Source organism: Asterias rubens, chromosome 5, assembly GCF_902459465.1.
Source record: "Asterias rubens chromosome 5, eAstRub1.3, whole genome shotgun sequence".
Classification (NCBI taxonomy): domain Eukaryota; kingdom Metazoa; phylum Echinodermata; class Asteroidea; order Forcipulatida; family Asteriidae; genus Asterias; species Asterias rubens.
Window position 1 is genome coordinate 15,333,511 of NC_047066.1, and position 24,130 is coordinate 15,357,640.

The 24,130-nt window shown below is 39.4% G+C and overlaps 2 protein-coding genes across 2 annotated transcripts; both read left to right on the plus strand.

The window, feature by feature from the left end:
• Positions 1–219: 219 nt before the first annotated feature.
• Positions 220–21,941, plus strand: LOC117290402 (putative L-aspartate dehydrogenase). The gene is made up of 8 exons (XM_033771788.1): positions 220–401; positions 13,932–14,067; positions 15,436–15,520; positions 16,284–16,427; positions 17,239–17,347; positions 18,736–18,856; positions 20,327–20,484; positions 21,473–21,941. The coding sequence occupies exons 1-8, from the start codon at positions 356–358 to the stop codon at positions 21,508–21,510; spliced, it is 837 nt and encodes a 278-aa protein (XP_033627679.1). The 5' UTR covers positions 220–355; the 3' UTR covers positions 21,511–21,941.
• Positions 331–12,012, plus strand: LOC117290401. Its single transcript, XM_033771787.1, has 7 exons — positions 331–651; positions 1,583–2,995; positions 3,595–3,945; positions 4,637–6,025; positions 6,964–8,928; positions 9,477–10,043; positions 10,679–12,012. Exons 1-7 carry the CDS (start codon positions 613–615, stop codon positions 10,826–10,828), a joined length of 5,874 nt encoding a protein of 1,957 aa, XP_033627678.1. The 5' UTR covers positions 331–612; the 3' UTR covers positions 10,829–12,012.
• Positions 21,942–24,130: the final 2,189 nt, after the last annotated feature.

The window sequence follows — 24,130 nt, forward strand, 5'->3', positions numbered from 1 at the left end:
AATTATTTATAATTTTGAAATATAAAAAGTAAAAAAAAATATATTTTGGGAGAAACATTGTAAACAGTTTTAATTAAATTACTTATTAAGTAAATATTTTTTTTATTAAAGTGCTATTGTTTTTAATGTTTAGAGTGAGCCTAAATTAGGTCAAACAGTAGGCAACAGCCGTCGGATAAACAGTGCGCTCGCCTAACAATAGTCTGGTCCCGGTTTTTTGTACGCATTGCATTACGTTTATGGTTTGGGTCGAGTTGGGCCAAACTACGGGGGCTAGGCTACGGCGGGATCTTCCGAACCCGACCGACATACCGACGTATGACTCCTGTTCGTGCGGAGAGCTAGCTACATCAGAATGGCCAATAATAGGAGGATTGGGATTGTTGGATTTGGACATTTAGGTAAATAAAACCAAAGCAACATTTCATTGAGTGAATCGAAGAGTCTCTTGTTCGTGAATTTACCTATTATTTATTACGTCGCTTCGTAAATAACGCATACGGACGAAGTTTTTCTACTTCCTTGCTTGCTGCCGAAGCTGTTCGTCCGCCGTCAGTACGACCCTCACGCGCTGATCGACCCAGCCCCAGCCCAGGCAGCCGAGGAATCATCATGTGGAAAGTTAAGGCAATGCCGGAACTAGAACTGCCGGTAAGTCTGTAGAGTAGAGTGTGACAGTGTGGGAGTTTTTTATATTGCTTACACTCATGACAGTTATATTTGTAAGGAAGCTGTAGATAAATAAGTTAGGACTTTAGATAGATACTAGAGTAGATAGGTAACTAAACTAGCCCAGGTTGGACTCCTCTGTTGCAGTGGCACTGACTAACTTAGCTGGTAAAGGCCTATTTGGATATTTAAATATAATTAAAAAAACACTGAAATCATGTGCAAAATCATATTCAAAAGTTTTTGCTCTTCACTTTTTCACTGACTAATATTTGCTGTAGAGACACTTTAAAAATATCCAAAAGTGTAAGTCGAGCTAGTTCTAGAAACTATAACTTAATAAGGCGCCCCCGTGAGCGCCTTGTAGTTTCTAGAAGTAACGTACGTACGTGAACTAGCAATTTATTTCTATAATTTGAGAACGTCATACGTTTATAAATGTACCCAAATAAAAGCCTTCAAAATTTATATATTTTTTTTATATGAAATCAAAAAAGATATTGTTTGTTATAATAATGTGTGTGTTTTTTGTTATATTATTATTATTATTGGTTAATTAAAACAATCAAACATTGCAGTCAAAAGTCAAAGGCTGAATTGAGTTGAAAAAACAGATGTTAATATTTGCATAAAAAAAAACATACAAGAAATACAATTTGTTTTTATACATTACAAAATAAATTGGCTTGTGCCAGTGATATCTTCAACAGAAAAAAACTTAAGCTTTTTTAATGAAAATAATCACCCACAAATCAACCAAAAAACTGTACAAATGTATGGCTTTCTTAATTAAAATGTATAGAAAGAGATAGCTCGTTCGTTTACTAATATTATTACACTACATGTACATTGTACCTCTATAATAAGCAAACAGTCACAACACCAATCTTCCAAATTTTTTCTTTTCCCGCAGAGTACGTCCAGAAGCCCCGCCCGTCAATCCAGAGCGAGTTCATACAGGAGCTATTCCCAAGAAGCTTTAACAGAAGCATTTTGTTGGGTGAGGAATAAAAATGGGTCAATTTACCGTGCTGCAAAAATGTTTGGTATCCCTGAGGGAACACTACGGGATCGTGTCAAGGGAAAAATTGGCCCTGAAGTGACCAAGTCAGGACCACCTTCTCTGTTCAGTCTTGAGGAGGAAACCTCTTTGGTGAACCATCTGAATAAAACGGCTCTACTTGGGTTTGTATACAGCAGGGCCGAAGTTGTAGACATAGCTTCAGCATATGCTGTCATTACCAACAAACGCGATACAGATCATCATCTTACGCGAAAATGGCTCCGTCTCTTGATGACGAGGTGGCCTGATCTGAATGTCAGGAAGCCACGAAGCCTTCATCTTTACAGAGCAAAGGCAACATCCGAAGAGATAGTGAATGCATACTACACCGAGCTCGATCAGACAATGACAAAGTACAAGTTAAAGGATGCCCCTGAACGCATCTTCTGCGTCGATGAAAAAGGTCTGACACAAAACCATTCCCCACGTGCCATCATTGGTTCGTCTCCCTCGTCCACCAAGTCCACCCCACTTGATGCGACATGGGATAAAGAGATGACCGTGACTCTCATCGGTGCTGGGAATGCACTGGGTCAGCAACTACCTCCATACTTTGTATTCTCAGGACAGCAAACGAAACAAGAGTTTCTTAACGGCTGTTCTCCTGGTGCAGACGGAACTGTCAGTGACAGTGGCTGGTCCAGTGCTGAGATCTTCAAGACATACCTTTCAACACACTTCTTGAAGTATGCTTCTTCAAATAGATCAGCAGAAGAGCCAATACTTCTCCTCTATGATGGCTATCTGTCTCGGACTAACCTAGCACTGATGGACTGGGCACGAGAAAAAAACATAGTGCTCTTTGTCATGCCTGCACAAACAAGTCGTGTCTGGCAGCCAATTGATGTAGAATGTTTCGGTCAGTTTGAGAGCGCTTATAATTCCATCTGCCATCAACTAATGCAAGCTAACACAACAACATGGATTGACAGATCCCAAATTTGTGAGATTGCATGCAATGCTTATACCAAGGCCCTTTCGCCAGAGAGCTTAAGGAGCTCATTCAAGAAATGGGGGATTTACCCGTTGAGTAGCGCTTTGGTGAATGACACTAGGTATGTTCCAGACATGCCAGACGAGGCTGTCAACAAGTGTGCTTCTGTAAGAGGAGATGATTTGGCTGAGAAAGTTGAGGTCGAAGAAAATGATTTGTCGGAGGAAGTCAAGCTTGGCCAACAAGCTGACCATTCATATGCCGACCTTCCTGATTCAAGACCTGCTCTTTTGAAGGAGAGAAAGTATCCATTGAGAAAAAGAAAAAAGGTACATGTCTTTATAATAATAATAGTAGTGGGTTCTTATATAGCGCGCATATCCGTCACTCAGTAGGAAGGTTTAGCTGCAATGAATGTCAGAAAATTGTGTCATTAAAATCTCTTGTTTTTAGCATGTACGTAAAGTTACCATTTTTCACGTCAGACGCATATCAGCGTGTTTCAGCGTGCTCCTTAAACGTATACAAACTTACCCATAAAATGTTCATACGCCATCATACGCTTACTTTAAAGCGTCAAGGTGTGACGGGGCCTTAAGTTTCTTGCGTATTTCTTGATTTCTCATTTTGTCTCTTAATGAGACACCTAGTATGGAGCTTATAAGCAGAAAAAAATAGCTCAAATTTTTCAGCTTAACAGAAATAACCAGGATACCAGTCACAAAATCTACTTGTGCCGTGGTAGTTTGACAGATAAGCATAATTTTGTTAAATGCTAAGCTACTTTTTGTGCTTAAAAGCAGCTCTATGAAGTTGGGCCCAGTGGAGAGCCGTTTTAAACAATGCCAGAGTTTGCGTAACTTGATGATGATTACTAGAGCAAACGTTTGCAAAACCCAACTCCCAAATTTTGTTTTTCATCTTGCAGAAGATTATCCTAAGCCCCGGGGAACAACCCATGAAGAGTCCGTGCATCAGGAGCTGTTCTCCAAAATCATCAGTTGGTAGTGCCAAGAGAAAAGTCGGTGTCCCCAAATCCACACAGAAGGATCGTGTCAAGAGGAGAGTTGACCCTAAAGTGACGAAACCAGAACCAGCTTCTGTGTGCACCATTTATGCTCCAGCTATAGACGTCAACGAGTGTGGTCCTGCAAGAGAGGATGAATCCACCGAACAAGTGAATCTTGAGGTACAAGTTGACCAATTATCTGCCGACCTGCCTGATTTGAAACCTGATCTTCTTAAGGACAGAGAGGACTCAATGAGTGAAACAAAAGCGGTAAAAATTTCCCGTAGGATTTGAATCTTTGCATGGTGGGAGTATAATCAAGAGAAATCTCTTTTGATTAGTACTTGGTACTGGTTCTTAAAAGAACCAGCGGTTGCCATTTGACAACTCAAATGGCTGTGGTTGACATTTGCCAACTCACTGGCTGTGGCTCCTGTATGCGCCGTAGCACCTTGTAAACCCTTATGAGATGCTACATAATTGGGTCTCAGAATTCATCTCTGCAATAACCTATCTTTCTGAAAGTTTGTATATACTCAGCGCCTTGAGTACCTTGTTTGGTAGATACGTGCGCTGTATAAGACTTTGATACTATTATATTATTATTGTTTCGATCAGTATGCTCAGACTGTCACTACTCAAAAGAGACGGTGCTATCGCAAACCTTACCTGATTACATGCTCTGTATACTATTTCTGCTGCTGAGAAAATTCAGTGTACCCTCACATTTTGCGGGACGATTTAGTATACATGTACAGTGAAGGTCTATTATTTCTAAGAAGGATTTTGTGCCTTTGGGAAAATGACAATACATTTTGGAATTGTATAATTGTCCCAAATCAACAAAAACAGCTGCTTTTATATAATATAAAACCTTATAGAAAAAGATCATTTATTTCGTTAAAAACTGATATTGTTAGGAGCAAATTATGCAACTTTCAAACATTCTCTTTTCATGCAGAATACGTGCACAAGCCCTGTGGTACACTCCAGGAAGAGGCAAAGTTCATATAGGAGCTATTCTCCAACATCTTTAACAAAAGCTTTTTGTTGGGTCAAAAAAAAAAATGGATCATGTCGTGGTGCTGCGAGGAGGTTTGGTATCCCTGAGGGAACACTACGGGATCGTGTCAAGGGGAGAATTGGCCCTGAAGTGACCAAGTCAGGAAAAACTCCTGTGTTCAGCCTTGAAGAAGAGAGCAACTTGGGGAACCACCTGAAGAAAATGGGTGCACTGGGTTTTGGATATAGCAGAGCAGACATTCTTGATTTGGCTACTACATACGCTGTCAGTGTCAACAAACGAGAGATGGATCAGCCGCTTAGCATCAGATGGCTCCATAGCTTCATGAAGAGGTGGCCTGAACTGAGTGTGAAGAAGCCACGAAGCCTTGATCTTTATAGAGCGAAGGCAACATCAGAAGAGGTAGTGAATGCATACTACACTGAGCTCGATCAGATAATGACAAAGTACAATTTGAAGGATGCCCCTGATCGCATTTTTAGTGTAGACGAAAAAGGTCTGAAACAATACCCGTCCCCACCTGTCATCAAAGGTTCCCCCTCCACATCAAACCCACTTGCAGTGACAAGCGACAAAGAAATGATTGTGACTATTGTTGGAGCTTGGAATGCGCTTGGCCAGCAGCTACCACCATACTTTGTGTTCCCAGGACAATGTATGACACAAGAGCTTCTTAAGGGCTGCTCCCCTGGTGCAGATGGAACCGTCAGTGACAGTGGCCGGTCAAGCACTGGCATCTTCAAGACGTACCTTTCAACACACTTCTTGAAGTATGTTACTACAATCCGATCAAAAGATGAGCCACTACTCATTCTGTATGATGGCCATCTTTCTCAATTCAATCTGTCGCTAACAGACTGGGCACGAGAGCAAAACATAGTGCTCTTTGTCTTACCTGCACACACAAGTCGCATGTTACGGCCACTGGATCTTGGGTGTTTCGGGCCATTTGAGAGCGTTTATAATTCCCTCTGCCATCAACGAATGCGAGCCAACCCAACAACAGCGATTGACAGACACGCAATCTGTGAGATTGCAAGCAATGCGTACACCAAGGCCCTGACTACAGACATCTTGAGGGGCTCGTTCCAGAAATGGGGGGTTTACCCGCTGAATAGTGCTGTGGTTGATGATACCATGTACGCTCCAGCCCCGAAGGCTGTCAAGCAATGTGTTTCTGAAACAGAAGACAATTTGACCGAGGAAGTGGATTTTGACCCAGAAGTTTATTTTGACCCAGAAGGTGGTCATTCATCTGCTGACCTTCCTGATTTGAGACCTGATCTTTTCAAGGAGAGAGAAGACTCAACTGGACAAGGGAAAAAGGTACATGTCATGTATATCATTTTCTCGGTACTCAAAATCATTGTACTCTATCCTACATGCACATTTATTTTGAGGGATGAATGGACCGATCCGGCCTGTCAATCAAACTGTGGGCGTTCACCTATTTGACCAATCACAGAAATGATTGTGGTCTGACAAACTCGGCCTTGCGTGCGCGTATATTTGGCACACACGGCAGAATCGTGCAGAATGTCATTGGGAGTGCTCGTACACGTGTCTTGCTCACGTGCGCGGTGGGCGGAGCTTTAGTGAAAAGCCGGTATGATCCATTAACATGTAGTGAAGGTACTCGAGATTATCAATGTTGTACATTGTTTAAGAAGGATAGTTATGTATGTGTGTATCTTGCTTTACTTAAATTATCATGACCAATTTTGAAACTAAGTAATCACCCCAAAATTTTAAAAAGCAGCAAATGTTGATTGATGGAATTAATAAAAAAAGAAACAATAGTTTTAATATTACTCTACTACAGAAACTACGTGTACCTCACCTGCAAATGCATTCAAATATGATGTACATACATTTTGCTGAACAAGAACTAGGACCTGTTACAAATAGCCCAGACTGCACTCCCTAAGAAAGTCCCCCATACAAACTCTAAACCCTTATCTCCACCATTGCTGAACAAGAACTAGGACCTGTTACAAATAGCCCAGACTGCACTCCCTAAAAAAGTCCCCCATACAAACTCTAAACCCTTATCTCCACCATTGCTGAACAAGAACTAGGACCTGTTACAAATAGCCCAGACTGCACTCCCTAAAAAGGTCCCCCATACAAACTCTAAACCCTTATCTCCACCGTGCTGGTTCAGCATTCACAAGTCTCTCTGGTACATGTACTTCATGAAATTTACAGTTTTGCATCTGTCACATCTGTCACGACATGTTTCCAAATATTTTCTTATCCCGCAGAGTATGTGCGTAAACCCTGTGACTGCGCAACAAACCAGAGCGAGGTCATACAAGAGCTATTCTCCCACCGCTTTATCCGAGGCATTTTGTTGGGTCAAGAATAAGAATGGTTCCACTCGTGATGCTGCGAGAAGGTTTCATGTCCCTGAGTGCACACTACGGGATCGTGTCTCGGGGAAAGTTGACCCTGAAATGGCTAGGTCAGGATCGCCTCCTGTCTTCAGCCCCGAGGAGGAGAAGAAATTGGTGAACCATCTGAATGAAATGGCTCTACTAGGTTTTGAATATAGCAGAGTAGAAGTTAGAGACATAATCTCAGCATTTGCTGTCATACTCAACAGACGAAAGAAAGGTCACACATTTGGCCTCAAATGGTACCGTACGTTCAAGAAGAGATGGCCTGAACTCGTTGTGAAGAAGCCCTCACAGAGCCTTGATCGTCGTAGAGCAAATGCAACATCTGAAGAGGTAGTGAATGCATACTTTGTTGAGCTGGATCAGATAATGACAAAGTACAAGTTGAAGGATGCCCCTGAACGCATCTTCTACCTTGATGACAAAGGTCTGACACAAAACCATTCTCCACCTGTCATAGCTCGTGCATCTTCCTCATCCACTGCACTTGATGCGACAAGGAACAAAGAGACTGTGACTCTTATCGGTGCTGGAAATGCACTGGGTCAGCAACTACCTCCGTACTTTGTATTCCAAGGACAGCGTATGAGACAAGAGCTACTTAACGGCTGCTCTCACGGTGCGGCTGGGACCGTCAGTGACAGTGGCTGGCCAGATGCTGAAATCTTCAAGAAATACCTTTCAACACACTTCTTAAAATGTGTTAGGCCGAATGCGAAAAGATTGAGAGATGAGCCAATACTCCTCCTCTATGATGGCTATCTGTCTCGGACTAACCTAGCACTGATAGACTGGGCACGAGATAAAAACATAGTGCTCTTTGTCTTGCCTGCACACACAAGTCATGTCCTTCAGCCACTGGATCTTTCATGTTTTGGGCCATTTGAGAGCTTTTATAATTCCCTCTGCCATCAACAAATGCAAGACAACTCAACGACAAAGATCGACAAATACTCAATCTGTGAGATTGCGTGCAATGCGTACACCAGTGCCCTGACTACAGATATATTGAGGAGCTCGTTCCATAAATGGGGGATTTACCCGCTCAATAGTGCTGTGGTTGACAGTACCATGTATGCTCAAGCCCCGAAGATTGTAAAGAAGTGTGTTCCTGAAACAGAAGATGATTTGACCGAGGAAGTGAATTTGGACCCAGAAATTGACCATTCATCTGCGGACCTTCCTTCCAAGGAAGTGGAGCCCAGTGAAGATTATATTGCTGTGGAAGTGTTGGTCCGAGAAGACAATCTTGCTGAGCTAGGGGAGGTTGGAGGAAATAGTTTCGCTGTGGAATGGCAATTTGGAGCAAATGATTTTGCTGAACAAGTGGAGGTCGGAGAAAATGATTTAACTGAGCAAGTGGCAGTCGAAGAAGACGTTTTAGCTCAGCCAGTGGTTTTCATATCACAAGCCGACCTTCCTTCTGAGCAAGTGGTAGTGGGAGAAAGCGAGTTAACTGAGCAAGTAACAGTCAAAGACAACGTTTTAGCTGAGCCAGTGGCATATTCACAAGGTAACCGATCACCTGCCGACCTTCCTTCTGAGCAAGTGGTAGTGGGAGAAAGCGAGTTAACTGAGCAAGTAACAGTCAAAGACAACGTTTTAGCTGAGCCAGTGGCATATTCACAAGGTAACCGATCACCTGCCGACCTTCCTTCTGAGCAAGTGGTAGTGGGAGAAAGCGAGTTAACTGAGCAAGTAACAGTCGAAGCCAACGTTTTAGCTGAGCCAGTGGCATATTCACAAGGTAACCGATCACCTGCCGACCTTCCTGATTCAAGACCTGATCTTTCTAAGAAGAGAGGAGACTCATCCAGTCAAAGAAAGAAGGTACCTGTCATGTTTGGTTTCTTATTATGGAGGGATGAATTAGAATACAACAAACTTCTAATTGACTTTGTTGGTTTCAAGTCCATATAATGTATCTGATAATTCTGTGTTAAAAAGCGAACAATTTAGTTGTTTGAGTTTTTGCTTTGAAAAGAACTAAACAAAATCCATCCTGAATTGAAAATTAAATTTCCACCCAAAATCAACACCCCAATATGTAAGAATGATTAATTTCATAGAAAAGGACAGGTACATGTAGCTATATATTTAAAAAAATATATATATTATATATCAAATAATAAACCACAAGGGAAACTGACTGGGTACATTTTTAAATGATTTTTGGATAGAACAAAGAAAAATTGACTAGAGCGGGATCTAACTTAGGATTAATCTGAGGACTTAGGACAAGTTAAGTTCCCTATCTGAAGACGTAGGACGCATTGAAACCATCCTAAGTTAGGACGGGTTAAATAAATATATATATATATTTGCTTTGGAAGAAACAGACCCAACATTAAACTTTCAAATCCTTTCCTTTTCCACAGAAGACATCCATAAATCCAGAGATACGATCCCGGAAGAACTCGTCATATAGGAGCTATTCTTCAGAAGCTTTAACAAAAGCTGTTAGTTGGGTGAAAAGTAAAAAAGTTTCAATTCGTGCTACTGCAAGGAGGTTTGGTATCCCAGAGGGAACACTACGGGATCGTGTCAAGGGGAAAGTTGGCCCTGAAGTGACCAAGTCAGGACCACCTCCTCTGTTCAGCCTTGAAGAAGAGAGCAACTTGGTAAACCACCTGAAGAAAATGTGTGAACTGGGTTTCGGATATAGCACAGCAGAAGTTCTTGATTTGGCTACAACATACGCTGTCAATATCAACAAACGTGATGAAGGTCAGACATTAAGCACTCAATGGTTCCAAAGGTTCCAGTCCAGATGGCCTGAATTGAGTGTGGAGAAGTCAACAGGCCTGAGCCAAGATGCAAGAGACGATGTTTTGGCTGACCAAATGGAGGTTGGCCAACGAGGTGACCATTCACTTGCCAGTCTTCCTGATTCAAGACCTGATCTTTTCAAGGAGATAGAAGACTCCATAGGACAAAGAAAGAAGGTACGTGCCTTTGGTGATCATATTTATAAGTTCAGCATTCTTTAACCAAATTCTACTGCGGCAGAAGAATATTATATAGCGAGACAAGTTCTTGACAGGAGATGTAAAGCCCGGTTCATACTTTGTGCAAATACAAATGCAGTGCGAATTTCACGTGAATTTGACGTCACATTTCTGTTTTCGCAGCAATGTTCCTACGAAGTATTCATTGCGAAAATGTGACGTCAACATTCTTATCGCATTCGCAGGAAGTATGAACCGGGCTTAAGTAGTGTTACTGCAAACCATTTAAATTCATCATTCTTTTGTTGTGTTTATCAGGCCTGCCGTCAATTTCACCAAACTCATCCAAACTTAGGATTAATCTGAGGACTTGGGACAAGTTAAGTTCCTTATCTGAAGCGTAGGACGCATTGAAACCATCCTAAGTTAGGACGGGTTAATCGTCCTAGCTTGAGATAGGATTGATCCTAGCGTTTTGTGAAATCGGGCGATGTACGCTTTGTTTTTGACAGGGTGAGGGCAAGCACTCACCTCCGTTGCGTCCGTGAAGTATCAGGCCTGGTTTATTTTTTAGAACCATTTTGTACTAAAGTTATATGCTTATGTTTTTCCAACTGTCAATCTGTTTGTAGGTTGGGAAAAAGAAGAGAGGCCCAAGCTTTGTTGTGTCGGAAAATGCCAACAGGAAAAAGATCGCAAAATACAGTGCCGGAGAGGAAACCTCAAAACCAACAGAGAAAAAACTGAAGAAAAGGAACAAACAAATAAAAACACAAAGATGATAACATTAGAGGCTTCACACAATACCTACATGTATTTAACCTGAACCTTAACCTGTCCAACTATTCTCTTGTTTCACTGAAACACCAAACCGCTTAAGCTAGAGCACCACTATTTGAAGATGATGCTAGTGCCATGACGGTGCTTAGTTCATATTGCATATTGATGCTAGTTTATTTGTTGTGATTATAGTAGCATGAATTTCGGTTTCCTTTTGTGCAAGGAGTAAATGTACATGTTTACATTAAAAAGTAAATGTATAGGGCAAAAAGGTGGCAAGATTGCAATAAAATTGTTAACATCAAAATTCATAAGAGCATTTTTGTACAGAAAATATTGCAGAGATATGTTAAACAAACATCAACTACATGCATTGTATGAGAACATGTAAGTGCATTGAATACAATCACAAGGTGAAATCCTTCGCCGATTTCACAAAGCATTAAACTAATGCAAGACAAATTGTTAATATTAACGTAGTGATTTGTGTTGTGTAATCACACCTTTCTAAGCAACTCAATTGATTTTCAGTTACAATCAATCTTGGCTCTTTGTGAAATCGGCACCTTTTCCCATGGCGAAGGTGAATGAAATGGAAAAGCAAGATCAGTGAAGACTTTGCAAAGTGGTTATATTCTGTGACAAAACAAGATGCATTCAGTATTTGTGTTTTGTAACTCCTACGAAGGATCCCTGTTACTTGACATTTTCCAACAAACAAACACAATTACAAAATGGACATGGAATCTCTAGTCAATCCCACACTCTGAGAAAAATTAGTTTTTAAAAACCTAAATATGGTGTAAAACTTCATGTAGATCCCAATTCTTGTACAATGACTTGCTTAGTTGCGAGTTACCATTTCCATTTGAATTCCTCAGTTCATATGTACTTCAACTTTTTTTTAGCAACCTCCAGAACCCCTTGTATCATTGTCCTAGAGATATTCGTTCAAAATTGTGTGTTGGTGTTGTTCACCGTATCTTTACGTAAAAAGCTTGCCCGAATGATATCATTAGATTAAAGAATTCAAATATAAGTGGTAAATTTGTGATCAAGCACGTCGTACCAGACATTATTCAAATCTAACACACGAATGGCTTTTTTGCTGGAGAGTGAGTTAAAGATACTGGACACTATTGGTAATTGTCAAAGACCAGTCTTCTCACTTCATGTATCTCAACATATGCATAAAATAACAAACCAGTGAAAATTTGAGCTCAATTGGTCATTGGAGTTGCGAGATAACTGTGAAAGAAAAAAAAACGTCCTTGTCACACGAAGTTGTGTGCTTTCAGATGCTTGATTTCGAGACCTCAAATTCTAAACTTGAGGTCTTGAGATCAAATTCGTGGAAAATTACTTCTTTCTGGAAAACTAATGTATGTCACTTCAGAGGTAGCCATTTCTAACAATGTTTTATACTAACAACCTCTCCCCATTACTCATTACCAAGTGAGGGTTTATGCTAATAATTATTTTGAGTAAATACCAATAGTGTCCACTGCCTTTAAAGCAACAAATTCAATATATTTGTCTTTACAATGAACAATTTCAGCTCTCTGGAAAAAGTAAAGCCATGGATTATCTCATTTACGTTTTGGGTTGTTTTTGTATTCAAGTTTGACAGTTTAGTTTTTATTGATTGTTAAATTATGAAATCATTTTAGGTTTTCTGAATAACATGTAAAAGTTTTCCTAAGCACAAAAATTTGTTCAGCATGAAATTTCTTCCTTGATAATAACAGGATTACCAACCATATTTTAATTTGTTGTATATTGCTTGTTACTGGTATTCAGCTGTTGTTTGCTCATCTTGAAAATCACGTGCAAATTTGCTTAGTAATCCTATTTTTATCAAGGAAGAAATTTCATGGCAAGCAAATGTTTCTGCTTAGAAGCTCTATTAAATTTGGGCCCTGGTAAATTTTTCAGAAATTGCTTAAGAATATCAATGCACACAATTCACGCATTTATCAAATTATATTTTTTCTCTTAGATATTCTTGCCTTCAGTTTCATTTTGGTGCTCACATGATTTTGTTCTTGTTCATGTTCGTTTATATCTAGATTGTATTTTATTTATAGGCTTTAAAGACTGTATTTTCCTCAGATGAAAGAATGAGGAAACATTGAACAAATTTAAGTACTTTTAGATGGAATATTTTGTTCAGGTTTTGATGTTTTGAAATAAAACAAAATTCTGTTATATATACAAGCATTTGTAAATGTATAATATTTTGATGTTTTATGAAATCTCAAAGCACAAGTTCACCTGAGAGTCGAAGGCAAGGTAACATTTGTAACAATTCTACTAGTTTTAGTTTATTATTTGAAATGTACAGCATTAATACAATTAGACCCATTGTTTTGCAAAGTATAAAAATGCCTACAAAGGTCAAAGATGACCTGGGCCCAATTTCATGGCTCTGCTTACCGTAAGCACAGAATCGGCGCTTAAGGAAGCAGGGAATTCTGTGCTTACGGCAAGCGTATTTCACGGGCTAGCGGCAAATTTGGGCTTCTGCGCGTGCGTACTCAACGTTACTAGGAATTCTACGCTTACAAGGCTAGCGCAGAAATTCGGCGCTTGCACGTAAGCGGGGAATCGTGATTGTAAGCGCGTAATTCGAGGGTAAGCAGAGCCATGAAATTGGGCCCTGCTGAATACACTTGTTCTGTGTATGGCTGCATACAACATTATGCTCCCTAAAAATCCTAACAAATTGATAACACCTTTTCAATTTGGGGTGCTTTTGTTAGCCCATGATAGATCTGTGTTGTGAACCCTTAAGGCGGAGTTACTTGTATAGATGGTCGCCGATGGTCAGGCTATGGAAATCTTGACGTGCGATCAAAAAAAGAGACAGATGATAGGCCTCAGCGATGACTATAAACTGTGCCGCGCGTCAAAATTTCCATCTGAAAATAGACTGACTATAAACCGACTATACCAAACCCCTCCTCCACTCAAAGTCTTGCATCTCCCTTTGAACTCTCACCCCCTCCCCTTAAGGAATGGTTTGATACATCAAAAGCTGTTTCTTGTACATGTAGCTATTTTGTACAACAAGTTATAATACTTTCATATTTTTGTTTATAACAGGACAGTTTTTGTTCAAGTCGATACAAGAAAGTGAAGACTTCGACATTGCCTTCGTTTGGAACAGAACGGCATCAGCTTTGAAGGAATCGGTTCCACAGCAATACATCCTGGAAGATCTTGCAGGATTTGCAGAAAGGTAATGAATGTAATGTACCAGTAGCAAGCAGTTTATCTGAAGTCGCTCACTAATGGCACCTTCCCATGAAATATGCTAATTAAATTCACGCATGCGTACAGACCCTGTTGGTTGGCAAACACCATAGAGTTGTGCACTAAGCAGACGCGCAATCGCGTCTGCGTCACGCACCCATTAGCCGTGTACAAAACAGCGCGATGTTCCCTCATTTTGCCAACCAAAACGTTAGTGTACACACGCTATGTGCAATTTACATATTTCATGGGAAGGGTCTATTATAATTATGTGCAGTCACTTTCAAATCCCCTTGGAAGTACTTCACCTTAAAATGTTGAAAGGCTTTGAGAAACATGTTGACAAAATAAGCACATTGGAACACTTTATAATATGCTGGGCCCATTTTCATAAAGCTGTGAAGCAGAACATGCTGATGAACATATTTCTTTGATAAGCAAATAAGGAGTATGTACTTTAATATAATTTTGGCTGGTGACTACAGTAGTTTCTGTTCAGCAAGATTGGTCTGTGCTAAGCAATTTTCGTGCTTACAGACTGGAAAACGACCTTAAAACCGACATGATGGACACGCTTTAAAAGATTTGGCCCCGGGCGGCAGTAGATGAGTGAATATCATTATGCAAGGAAAGGTATTTTGTCAACAACTTTGGCCTTTCTTAGTTTGAGAACACAGTATGAAACAAGTTTGGACAAATTTGTACACAGTTCTTTGAGATTCAGAGGATGAGTGAAGCGTTGTCTTCTAAACAAGGCTTGTGTTATCCATTTGTTTGATTACACTCTTTGGTACCTGGTACCTCTGTTTTACTTTTCATATTTTTGCCCTTGGGGAAAACAAAGATTATTTTTGAATTTGTGTGATTGTCTTTAAGCATTGTCATTTCTGCTTTCTTGTGTTTTACTCATTGAAAGACGCCCACCTTACTGAAACATATAGACAATTGCACACAGGCCTCACTTAACCTATGGCACCCTGTGCCAATAATTTTATTAACATTTTCTTCATATAAGTCCCCGGATCAGAGGTAACATAATGTGTCCCTCCAAGAGCGAAGCTCTAGACCTGCTATACCAAAGCCTGTAAAACATAGCTTTACATGTGTTCGACCATTTAGTGGTTGGCTGTTTTACACCATTCCAGCCGTCGATTTCACAAAGAGTTAGGACTCGTCTTATCTCGAGTTAGGACGAGTAACTCGTCCTAACTTAGGATTAATATTAAGGTCTGCATGCTACAGTGCAGGGTTGGGACTCGTCCTAAGTCATAAGATTAATCCTAAGTTGGGAAGAGTTTTGTGAAATCGATGACAGTTTCTTGTACGAATATCATGCCTGATGTTCCTTTTACAGAAAGCCAGATCTCATTGTTGAAGTTGCTCATCCATTGATATCCAGCCAATATGGAGAGGCATTTCTAGCAGTAGCTGATTACATGGTAGGTTCTTATTAAATTCTTAACATAACCCTTGGTGCCCCTTGAGGTTTTTTACGTTCCCTCATAGAGGTCCTTTATTAAAGAAACAGGACACTATTGGTAATGATCAAAGACCAGTCTTCTCACTTGGTGTATCTCAACATATACATTAAATAACAAACAATATTTTCTCACAATGTTTTGTACTATCAACCTCTCCCCACTACTCGTTACCAAGTAAGGTTTTATGTCAATAATTATTTTGAGTAATTACCAATAGTGTCCACTGCCTTTAAGGATAACTGCCCTGGTCGCCTTTTACAAGAGAAACACATCAAGCCTGGTAATGGCCACATGTTTCAATCATATTACAGTATTATAGCAGAGTCTTTTCCAATGCATTTAGCCTTCGAGAAATATCACATGTCCCAAATAAATAGTTTTAAAACACACCGAAATTAAAATGTTCATCAAAACAGAAAATGAACCAAGGATGACTTGGAAAGGAAAGGGGGATGGAAAAGGAGAGAAGGAAGGGTGGGGTGGGGGTGGGGAGACAATACATGGGAACGAGGGAGAGGCCATAGGTGACATGGATTGGGAAGTACATGTATGAAGCAAGTAATGATCAAACAGGTGGACATTTAATAGGTGGAAATTAACCATATTTGTTCATAAATCATATAGCTTCTTAAATGAACCTTTTGTATTTTCTTGAAAATTTTTATATTGAGAATGGTATGGTTAATAAAATATATATTTGTTTTTAATTCCATCAACTCAGGTGGGGTCACCAACAGCATTGGCTGACCAGGAAGTAGAAGATAAGCTCAAGGAAGCTGCAAAGCATCATGGGTTATACATTCCAAGTGGTGCATTCTGGGGAGCTAATGACATTCAGAAAATGGCGGACAGGGGAACATTGCAGGTAAGTGCAACCCTGAATTACAGTGCTGTCATCTGACTGCATTACGTGCCGATCTTATTTTCTTCATTCATTCATTCATTTTACTTTCATTTTTATTAAAAAAACAACTGGCAGCACGAAGCTGAATAATGTGGCATTACAAGGTTCAAATATTTATAAAAATCAACTAAGCCTATTCACTAGGCCTCTTATTCATCACTGCAATAACCTATCTTTCTGAAAGTTTGTATATATACTCAGCGCCTTCAGTACTTTGTTTGGTAGATACGTGCGCTATGTAAGACTTCGATAATCAAAATCAAAATAGTGGTTGGTGTTTGTAAACAAAAGTGCGGGGTCCAGTGGTTAGACTGCAGGACTTGCAATCACAAGGTTGTGGGTTGGAATTCCCCATCCCAAGCTAACTGCTGATTTCACAATGGCTAGAATAAGTATCGTCGTCTAGTTATTAAATCACAATTTCTTAATTTGTGCAATTCCTAATCATAGAAGTGAAATAATCCTAGATAGGCTGTTGCCGGCTTGGTGTTTATCCCCTTGTGGGAGTTTGCTAAGTTCCCTTGATTGGAAGATCATCGAAACAAACATAAACAAGCGAAGGTCTAAACAAATTATGACCACTGAAAGTGATAGTTTAGTTTTGATAAATTTTATAGAATTGTTGCCCATTTGTGACAATTCAAAAACCATACCCTTCTGTACAGTAGTGCATTAGAAAAAGAAGAAAAAAAAAAACTCTAGTTACCCTGTCAGGGTTAATCTCTGTGATTTGAACATTATGCTAATACTGCATGGTTTTGTTTTTCCTTAGGGTTTAACAGTTACAATGAAGAAGCATCCCAGCAGCTTTAAGTTGGGCAGTCCATTAAAAGAGAAAAACGATAACGCACTGGATGTTGGCGAGACAGTACTATATGAAGGTAAGCAGGACATGAATCACCATATCAAATTGAGTTTAATCAATTGATTAATTATTGTATTTTTCCTCACTGAACAAAATCCAACACAATATGGTTACTCGGATTCAAACAGTTGGACTCTGATTTGGTGGTTTGCAACAACCCTGTCGGTCTTACTTTAGTTTAAAGGCACTGGATACTATTATACACATATTGAAGGGGAAATAGGCCCCTCTTCTGGTCTCTCACAGGCCCGAGGGGGAATAGACATACTAGTTACTGAATTATGTCAGTCAGTTTATGTTTTATAACACAGCTCGGTCTTAAATGTGAAATACGAACAGAAATATGGAAAAGAAAGGAAGTTTTGTAGTTGCTGTCATTGTTCAAGTCAAGAGAGGGCGCTGTTACCTTAGCACTAATTTCAAAGACTAGTGCCTGCTCGGGAACTAGTTTTGCAAAACACACGCGCAAAACACACAAGTTCATCCCACGTGACTGTGTTTCAGCCAAACAGAATACAGAACAAGCAAGAGGTGTTTTATATTGGTAATTACTCAAAATAATTGTTAGCAGAGCTGTTGATAGTATAAAGTGTTGTGAGAAACGGCTCCCTGTGAAGTAACGCAGTTTTTGAGAAAGAAGTTATTTCTCAGTAAAATATTTGAATTGATTTCGTGACCTCATGCGTGAGATCTCAAAATCAAGAATGAAAGCACGTATGACAAGGATGTTTTTTCTTCCATTATTATTTCGCAACTTCAAAGACCAATTGAGTTCAAATTTTCACAGGTTTGTTATTTTGTGCATATGTTGAGATACTCCAACTGAGAAGACTGGTCTTTGACATCTACCAAAGGTGTCCGTCTCTAAGACTCGACAATACTTTTTCCCCTTATTTTTACATTGTAGAAGTCTTCCGCAACAATGTGCATGTTTAGGGGCCATTTATTTGCTTGTTCCATGTGACACCCAATGTGACCAGCTTTGAAACAATATTTTTATGCAAGTCACCAGACAAACAAGGCCTGAAGGGCACTTCAAGGTGTGAGCTTAAATCAACTATTTTTTACAGTTGCTGTTGCCACCTACTCCTGGGGCTGAAACAGGGTTAACCCCTTTACAGTCCATACAGATGTAGGCTTGAGTATCATCCATCAGTTTTACAGCCTGGCTGGTAGGGCAGGAAGCACTCCCCAACTTTACGAAGCAATCATGGTTAAGTGTCTTGCTTAAGAACACTAGTGTCATTACCAGGACTCGAACCCACACTCAGCTGATCAGAAACACCAGAGCTTGAATCTGGTGCTCTTAACCACTAGGCCATGACACGCCACCAAACAGAGTGCTCAAACTCTCAAGATATTTCTAATGTCTTTATAAATTCCTTTCTATGTTTTCCTCATCAGGTCCTGTACGTGGTTTGTGTCCCTTGGCTCCAAACAATGTCAACACTATGGCAGCAGCAGCTATTGCAGCACACAATCTTGGCTTTGATAAAGTAAAAGGAAAACTAGTCGCTGACAAAAGGTATAATATCCCCTCCCCTCACCACTGACTCCCCTCCCCTCCCAAGTCAGCACTAGACAAGTCAGCACTAACAAACATTTGTATTCAACTCATGGCTTGAGAAAATAAAATAAGCTGTTGCAAACAACTTATCAACCAAATGAACCGATGGTATAAATGCAAAAAATAGTTAATGGCCTGACGTTTCGACTCTAGCAGAGTCTTTCTCGAAGGCTAAATGAACAGGTATGGCTTATCAGTTTAATAGATAAAAAAGAGTAGTTAGTGGCCTGATGTCACATTTCAACCCTAGTTGAGTCTTTCTTAAAGGCTAAATAATTTACAGTTTATAAGGATAATGGACATTATTGTTTGGCTTTAGCATACACTTATGTGTGGATAACCAAAAACAGGCCTATTTTTCAAACTTAATCTGATTTCAAATTTGTTGCTCTCCAAAAAAATCAGTGAAATCTTTTTTAAAGAGGTAGGGAAATGTTCAGTTACTCAAATGTTTGTTCTTTCTTCTAATGTTCTTGGTTGTTTTTCATAACACTTTCTTTAATACAGGGTGAGTCAAGAAGTTGATCGGGATTGGTGATGTTTTTCAAAACAAACAAATGACACTCAAAGGTTCGGTTAAGCAAAGTTTAAAGGCAGTGGACACTATTGGTAATTACTCAAAATAGTTATAAACATAAAACCTCATATGGTAACAAGTAATGGGGAGAAGTTGATAGTTTTAACATTGTGAGAAACGGCTCCCTCTCAAGTGACGTAGTTTTCGAGAAAGAAGTAATTTTCCACGGATTTGATTTTGAGACCTCTGATTTAGAATTTGAGGTCACGAAATCAAGCATCTGAAAGCACACAACTTCGTGTGACGAGGGTGTTTTTTCTTTTATTTTTATCTCGCAACTTCGACGACCAATTGAGCTCAAGTTTTCACAGGTTTGTTATTTTATGCATATGTTGCGATACACCAAGTGAGAAGACTGGTCTTTGACAATTACCAATAGTGTCCACTGTTTAAACAAGCACTCTCTCCTGCTTATTAGAAATAAGAATGAGAGAAGTTGATCATTTCTGAGAGGAGTTGGTCTATTTTAATAAAGGTACTCTTTTTGCAAGGTGTCCACGGAATACTTGACAAAATAAATTAATGATTTTTGTATACCCTTTGCTATACACAATTGTTTAGATTCAGTCAAGCATTAATATTCTATGGACAGCTACAATAACACAAGAGCTTTCAGTAAAACAGGCATTACTTCTCTTAGAAATGATCAGTTTGTTGCATTTGTTTTTATTTTTTTATTTTTTTTAGATAAACAAGAAAGAATGCTTGTTTAATATATGCTTCACGGGGGTTTAGAGTGTCAGTTGTTGTTTTGTTTTTAAATCATAAATCTTGGTCAACTTCTTTTTGCAAGAATTCGGGCGAATGCATTGTTCTAACTGTTTCCTCTCACCCCTTGTTCTTGACCCAAGTCTAACAGATTGGCACATTGTTGAGGTGGATGTGACAGGGCCCGGTAGTGTTGAGGCAGGAAATGCATTCACAGTCTCCACAGTTAGGAGAAACCCGGCGCAGGTTGGCAAAGTCACTGGGAGTGCAACCTATGTTTCATTTTTAAGCAGTATGCAAAGTAAGTACTAAGTTAAAGGAACACGTTGCTGTCACATTCACACATGCATACATACAGGACTAGCGCCCTCTAGAGTCTAACCCCTACTCATGTACCTTTCCATCAAGATGGCAGCCAAGTGTTAACGTGATTAAAACTACCAAAGTTCATGATACAAGCTCTCTCTCTCTAAATGCCAGCAGGAGGCATTACATGGTGGCAGCGGTGGGATCGGTCGAGTTGGTCTTTGAAAAACGTTCTGTTAAAGGCAGTGGACACTATTGGTAATTGTCAAGTGTCACGGCTGGGATTCGAACCCACACTCTGCTGATCAGAAACACCAGAGTTTGAATTCGGTGCTCTTAACCGCTCGGCCACAACACTTCCAAAGTGTACACTGCTAATGGAAAGCAAATATACAAATCTTGAAAGTGTCTGGATACATTTGGTAAACACTCTTGAAATTAGTGGCAATAAAAGCTTACTCGGTTAGAAGTACAGCAGCTTTTGGTAGTATCAAGCATTTTGAGAATCATCTCACTTTGAAATAATGTGGTTATGGAAAAATATATCAGTATTTATATCCCGAAGTTGGGAATTGAGAAGCGATACTTTCTGACAGTAACGTCTCTCTGCTTGTTTATTCCAATGACGGATTACTCTTCCTATGCGGACATAATAGCTCTAGATATTCGGCGGTATCTCAAAAATGTGACCGCCTTTTGAAACAAAATTTTCACAGGAGGAGGGCGGGGGAGATGACATGCCTATGCTGGTAAACACCAAATAAGTCTAAAACATTGTGAGAAACGGCTCCCTCTGAAGAAACATAGTTTTGAGAATGAAGTAATTTCTCACTAAAATATTTAATTTAAAGTATTTGAATTGTAAATATACATCCTGAATCTCTGAGTTGTTTATATTTCCAAAAAGCATCAATGATATAAAAATAGAATCAACAAATAGTCTTAAACTTTGTTTTCTTGATTTTTATGCAATCTTTCTATAGGGGCACGTGACAGAGGTCCAGGAGTCCACTTGTGTTGATGATGACCCAGCAATTCTGTATGACTGAAACACCTTGATGACAACTGTCTCCTGAAATCTAAGCCTCACTTTTGGACTTCAATAAAATGCAGTAAATGTTACTTTTTTTTAGTTGCTCACGAACAGACACACAAACAAATGCAATATAAGCGTTAGAGGTCACCATCCCTACACTTCCTTAGGTGATGAACTTTAAGGCACTGGACACTATTGGTAATTGCTCAAAATAATCGTAAGCTTAAAAACTTAATTGGTAACGAGCAATGGAGAGCTGTTCTCCACCCAATCTCTATCATATCTGGTTGAACTTTTTCATTCCCACAACTCCAATACTGCTAATGCATACAGGCAACGACTCCGCTCATCAGCTGATCAGACCCGGCTTTCCGTTCCTAGAACTAGACGGAAAGCTGGGGATAGCTCATTCTCCATAGCTGCCCCTCGCCTATGGAATGAGCTCCCCGCAGGTCTGAGAGAGGCGATCTCGTTGCCTGTATTCAAAAGCCTTCTCAAGACATTTCTGTTTCCCCACCCATCCTAGTTTGTTTGTTTTTCTTTTGTTTTGTTGTCATAGTCTCATGTAAAGCGCTCTGTTCTCCGTAGAGCGCTATATAAATGCTTCATATTATTATTATTATTATAGTATAAAACATTGTGAGAAGCGGCTCCCTCTGAAGTAATGTAGTTTTTGAAAAAGAAGTAATTTGAATTGAATTCCAGACCTCAACTGAGGTCTCGGATTCAAGCATCTGAAAGCACACAACTTGTGCGACAAGGGTGTTTTTCTTCCGTTATTCTCTCACAACTTTGACGTCCAATTGAGTTCAAATTTTCACAGATCTGTGAAAACTTAACAGACCTGTCTGTTATTTTATGCATATGTTGAGAAGAGAGAAGACTGGTCTTTGACAGTAACCAATGGTGTCCATGCCAGTGCCTTTAAAGCCATTGGGCACTTTCGGTTAACAGTATTGTCCAAGTCGCACACTTCGTGTATCACAACTTATATATAAAATAACAAACCTGTGATAATTTAGGCCCAATCGGTCATACGAGTCGGGAGAAAATGACGGGAAAACCCACCCTTGGTTTCCGCACGTTTCGCAGTGTCATGACATGTGTTTAAAATAAATCTGTAATTCTCTCTATCGAGAATTGATATTGTTTTAATGTTTTCTCAAAAAGTAAAGCATTTCATGGAATTATATTTCAAGAGAAGTCTTTCACCGTTACCTTCTGTAAACCCTGTAAATTATTTGTAAATCTGTGAACTTTATTTTTTTTTCTGTACCGAAAGTGTATAATGGCTTTAACCCGAGACATGAATTAATGAGTCACCTATCCTGAACCCGTAATTTCCTCAACCTCCTAGGGGGAAGGTATACCATTCGAAATGACTCCAGAAATTAATGACCATGATTAGTCTCTTTGGTAAGAAGCACTACAGCTGATCATTAAGAATATCAATTTTTAGAAATGATTCCCTTCATTGCCTTTTTGTAGAGAGGGATTAAAAACATTTCAATTTGAGAAATGTTTTAGCACGAATGTTTCTCTGATTGTGTATTCCAATCACGGATGGTTTCGAAATCAAGCATCTGAAAGCACACAACTTGAGTAACAAGGGTGTTTTTTCTTCCATTATTATCTCGAAACTTTTGATAACCAATTGAGTTCAAATTTTCACAGGTTTTGTTAGTTTATGCATTTGTTGGGAAACACAAGTGAGAAGACTTTTTTTTTTACAATTACCAAATGTGTCAAGTGTCTTTAAACCTTGCTGTGTGTATGGTAAATCTAAAGAACTGATTTGAACTTCTGACACTTGCTGTTGCCTACCGGAATTTTCTTTAAATAATAATAATAAGAAGAAGAAGAAGCATTTATATAGTGCCATCTATCTAGAAAACTAATGCGAGGTGTTGGAAAGGAAAAGAAACCCAAAACAAACAAGTTTATACAAAGAACAGGATCAACAGAGTGCCTTATTAAAGTGACTTAAGAAACAAATAGGTATTCAGTTGCAATTTAAATGTGTCAATGATGAAGCTGTGCGAATGCCTAGGCCTAGTGGTAGAGTATTCCAGTAGAGGGCTGGTGCTGCAGATGAAAAAGCCCTGATATCAAAAGAGGTGTTGTACCTGGTTGTATACAGCTTTTGAGCATATGAGTTGTAGGATAATGCCTCCGCACTATTGTTATAGCGCCCTCAAGTGTTGATATTAAAGCACATGTAAACATGCTCATGAAGGCAGACAGAGGTGTTGTACCTGGTTGTATACAGCTTTTGAGCATATGAGTGAAACGAAGAGCAGGATAGTCCTGAAATGTTTCAATGAGAATCATTGTAATAAATTAGTGGATAAAAAACATTTTCACAAATTTGGATTGGAGGTTGCAGGTTAAAGTCACACTCTACTTTTCTTTGTTCAACCCAAAACTATTTATAAATTTGCCGAAGATGCACTGTAGCTAAAAAATAATGATGCTTGTTTATCTGTCACAATTTATATATAGTGTACTTTAACAGTTTTTGTGTACTTCTAAATACCAGCCTAAATACCAAGCATAACCTCAGCATATTTTCTTACATGACTTCTTAAACTGTATTTTCAAAAGT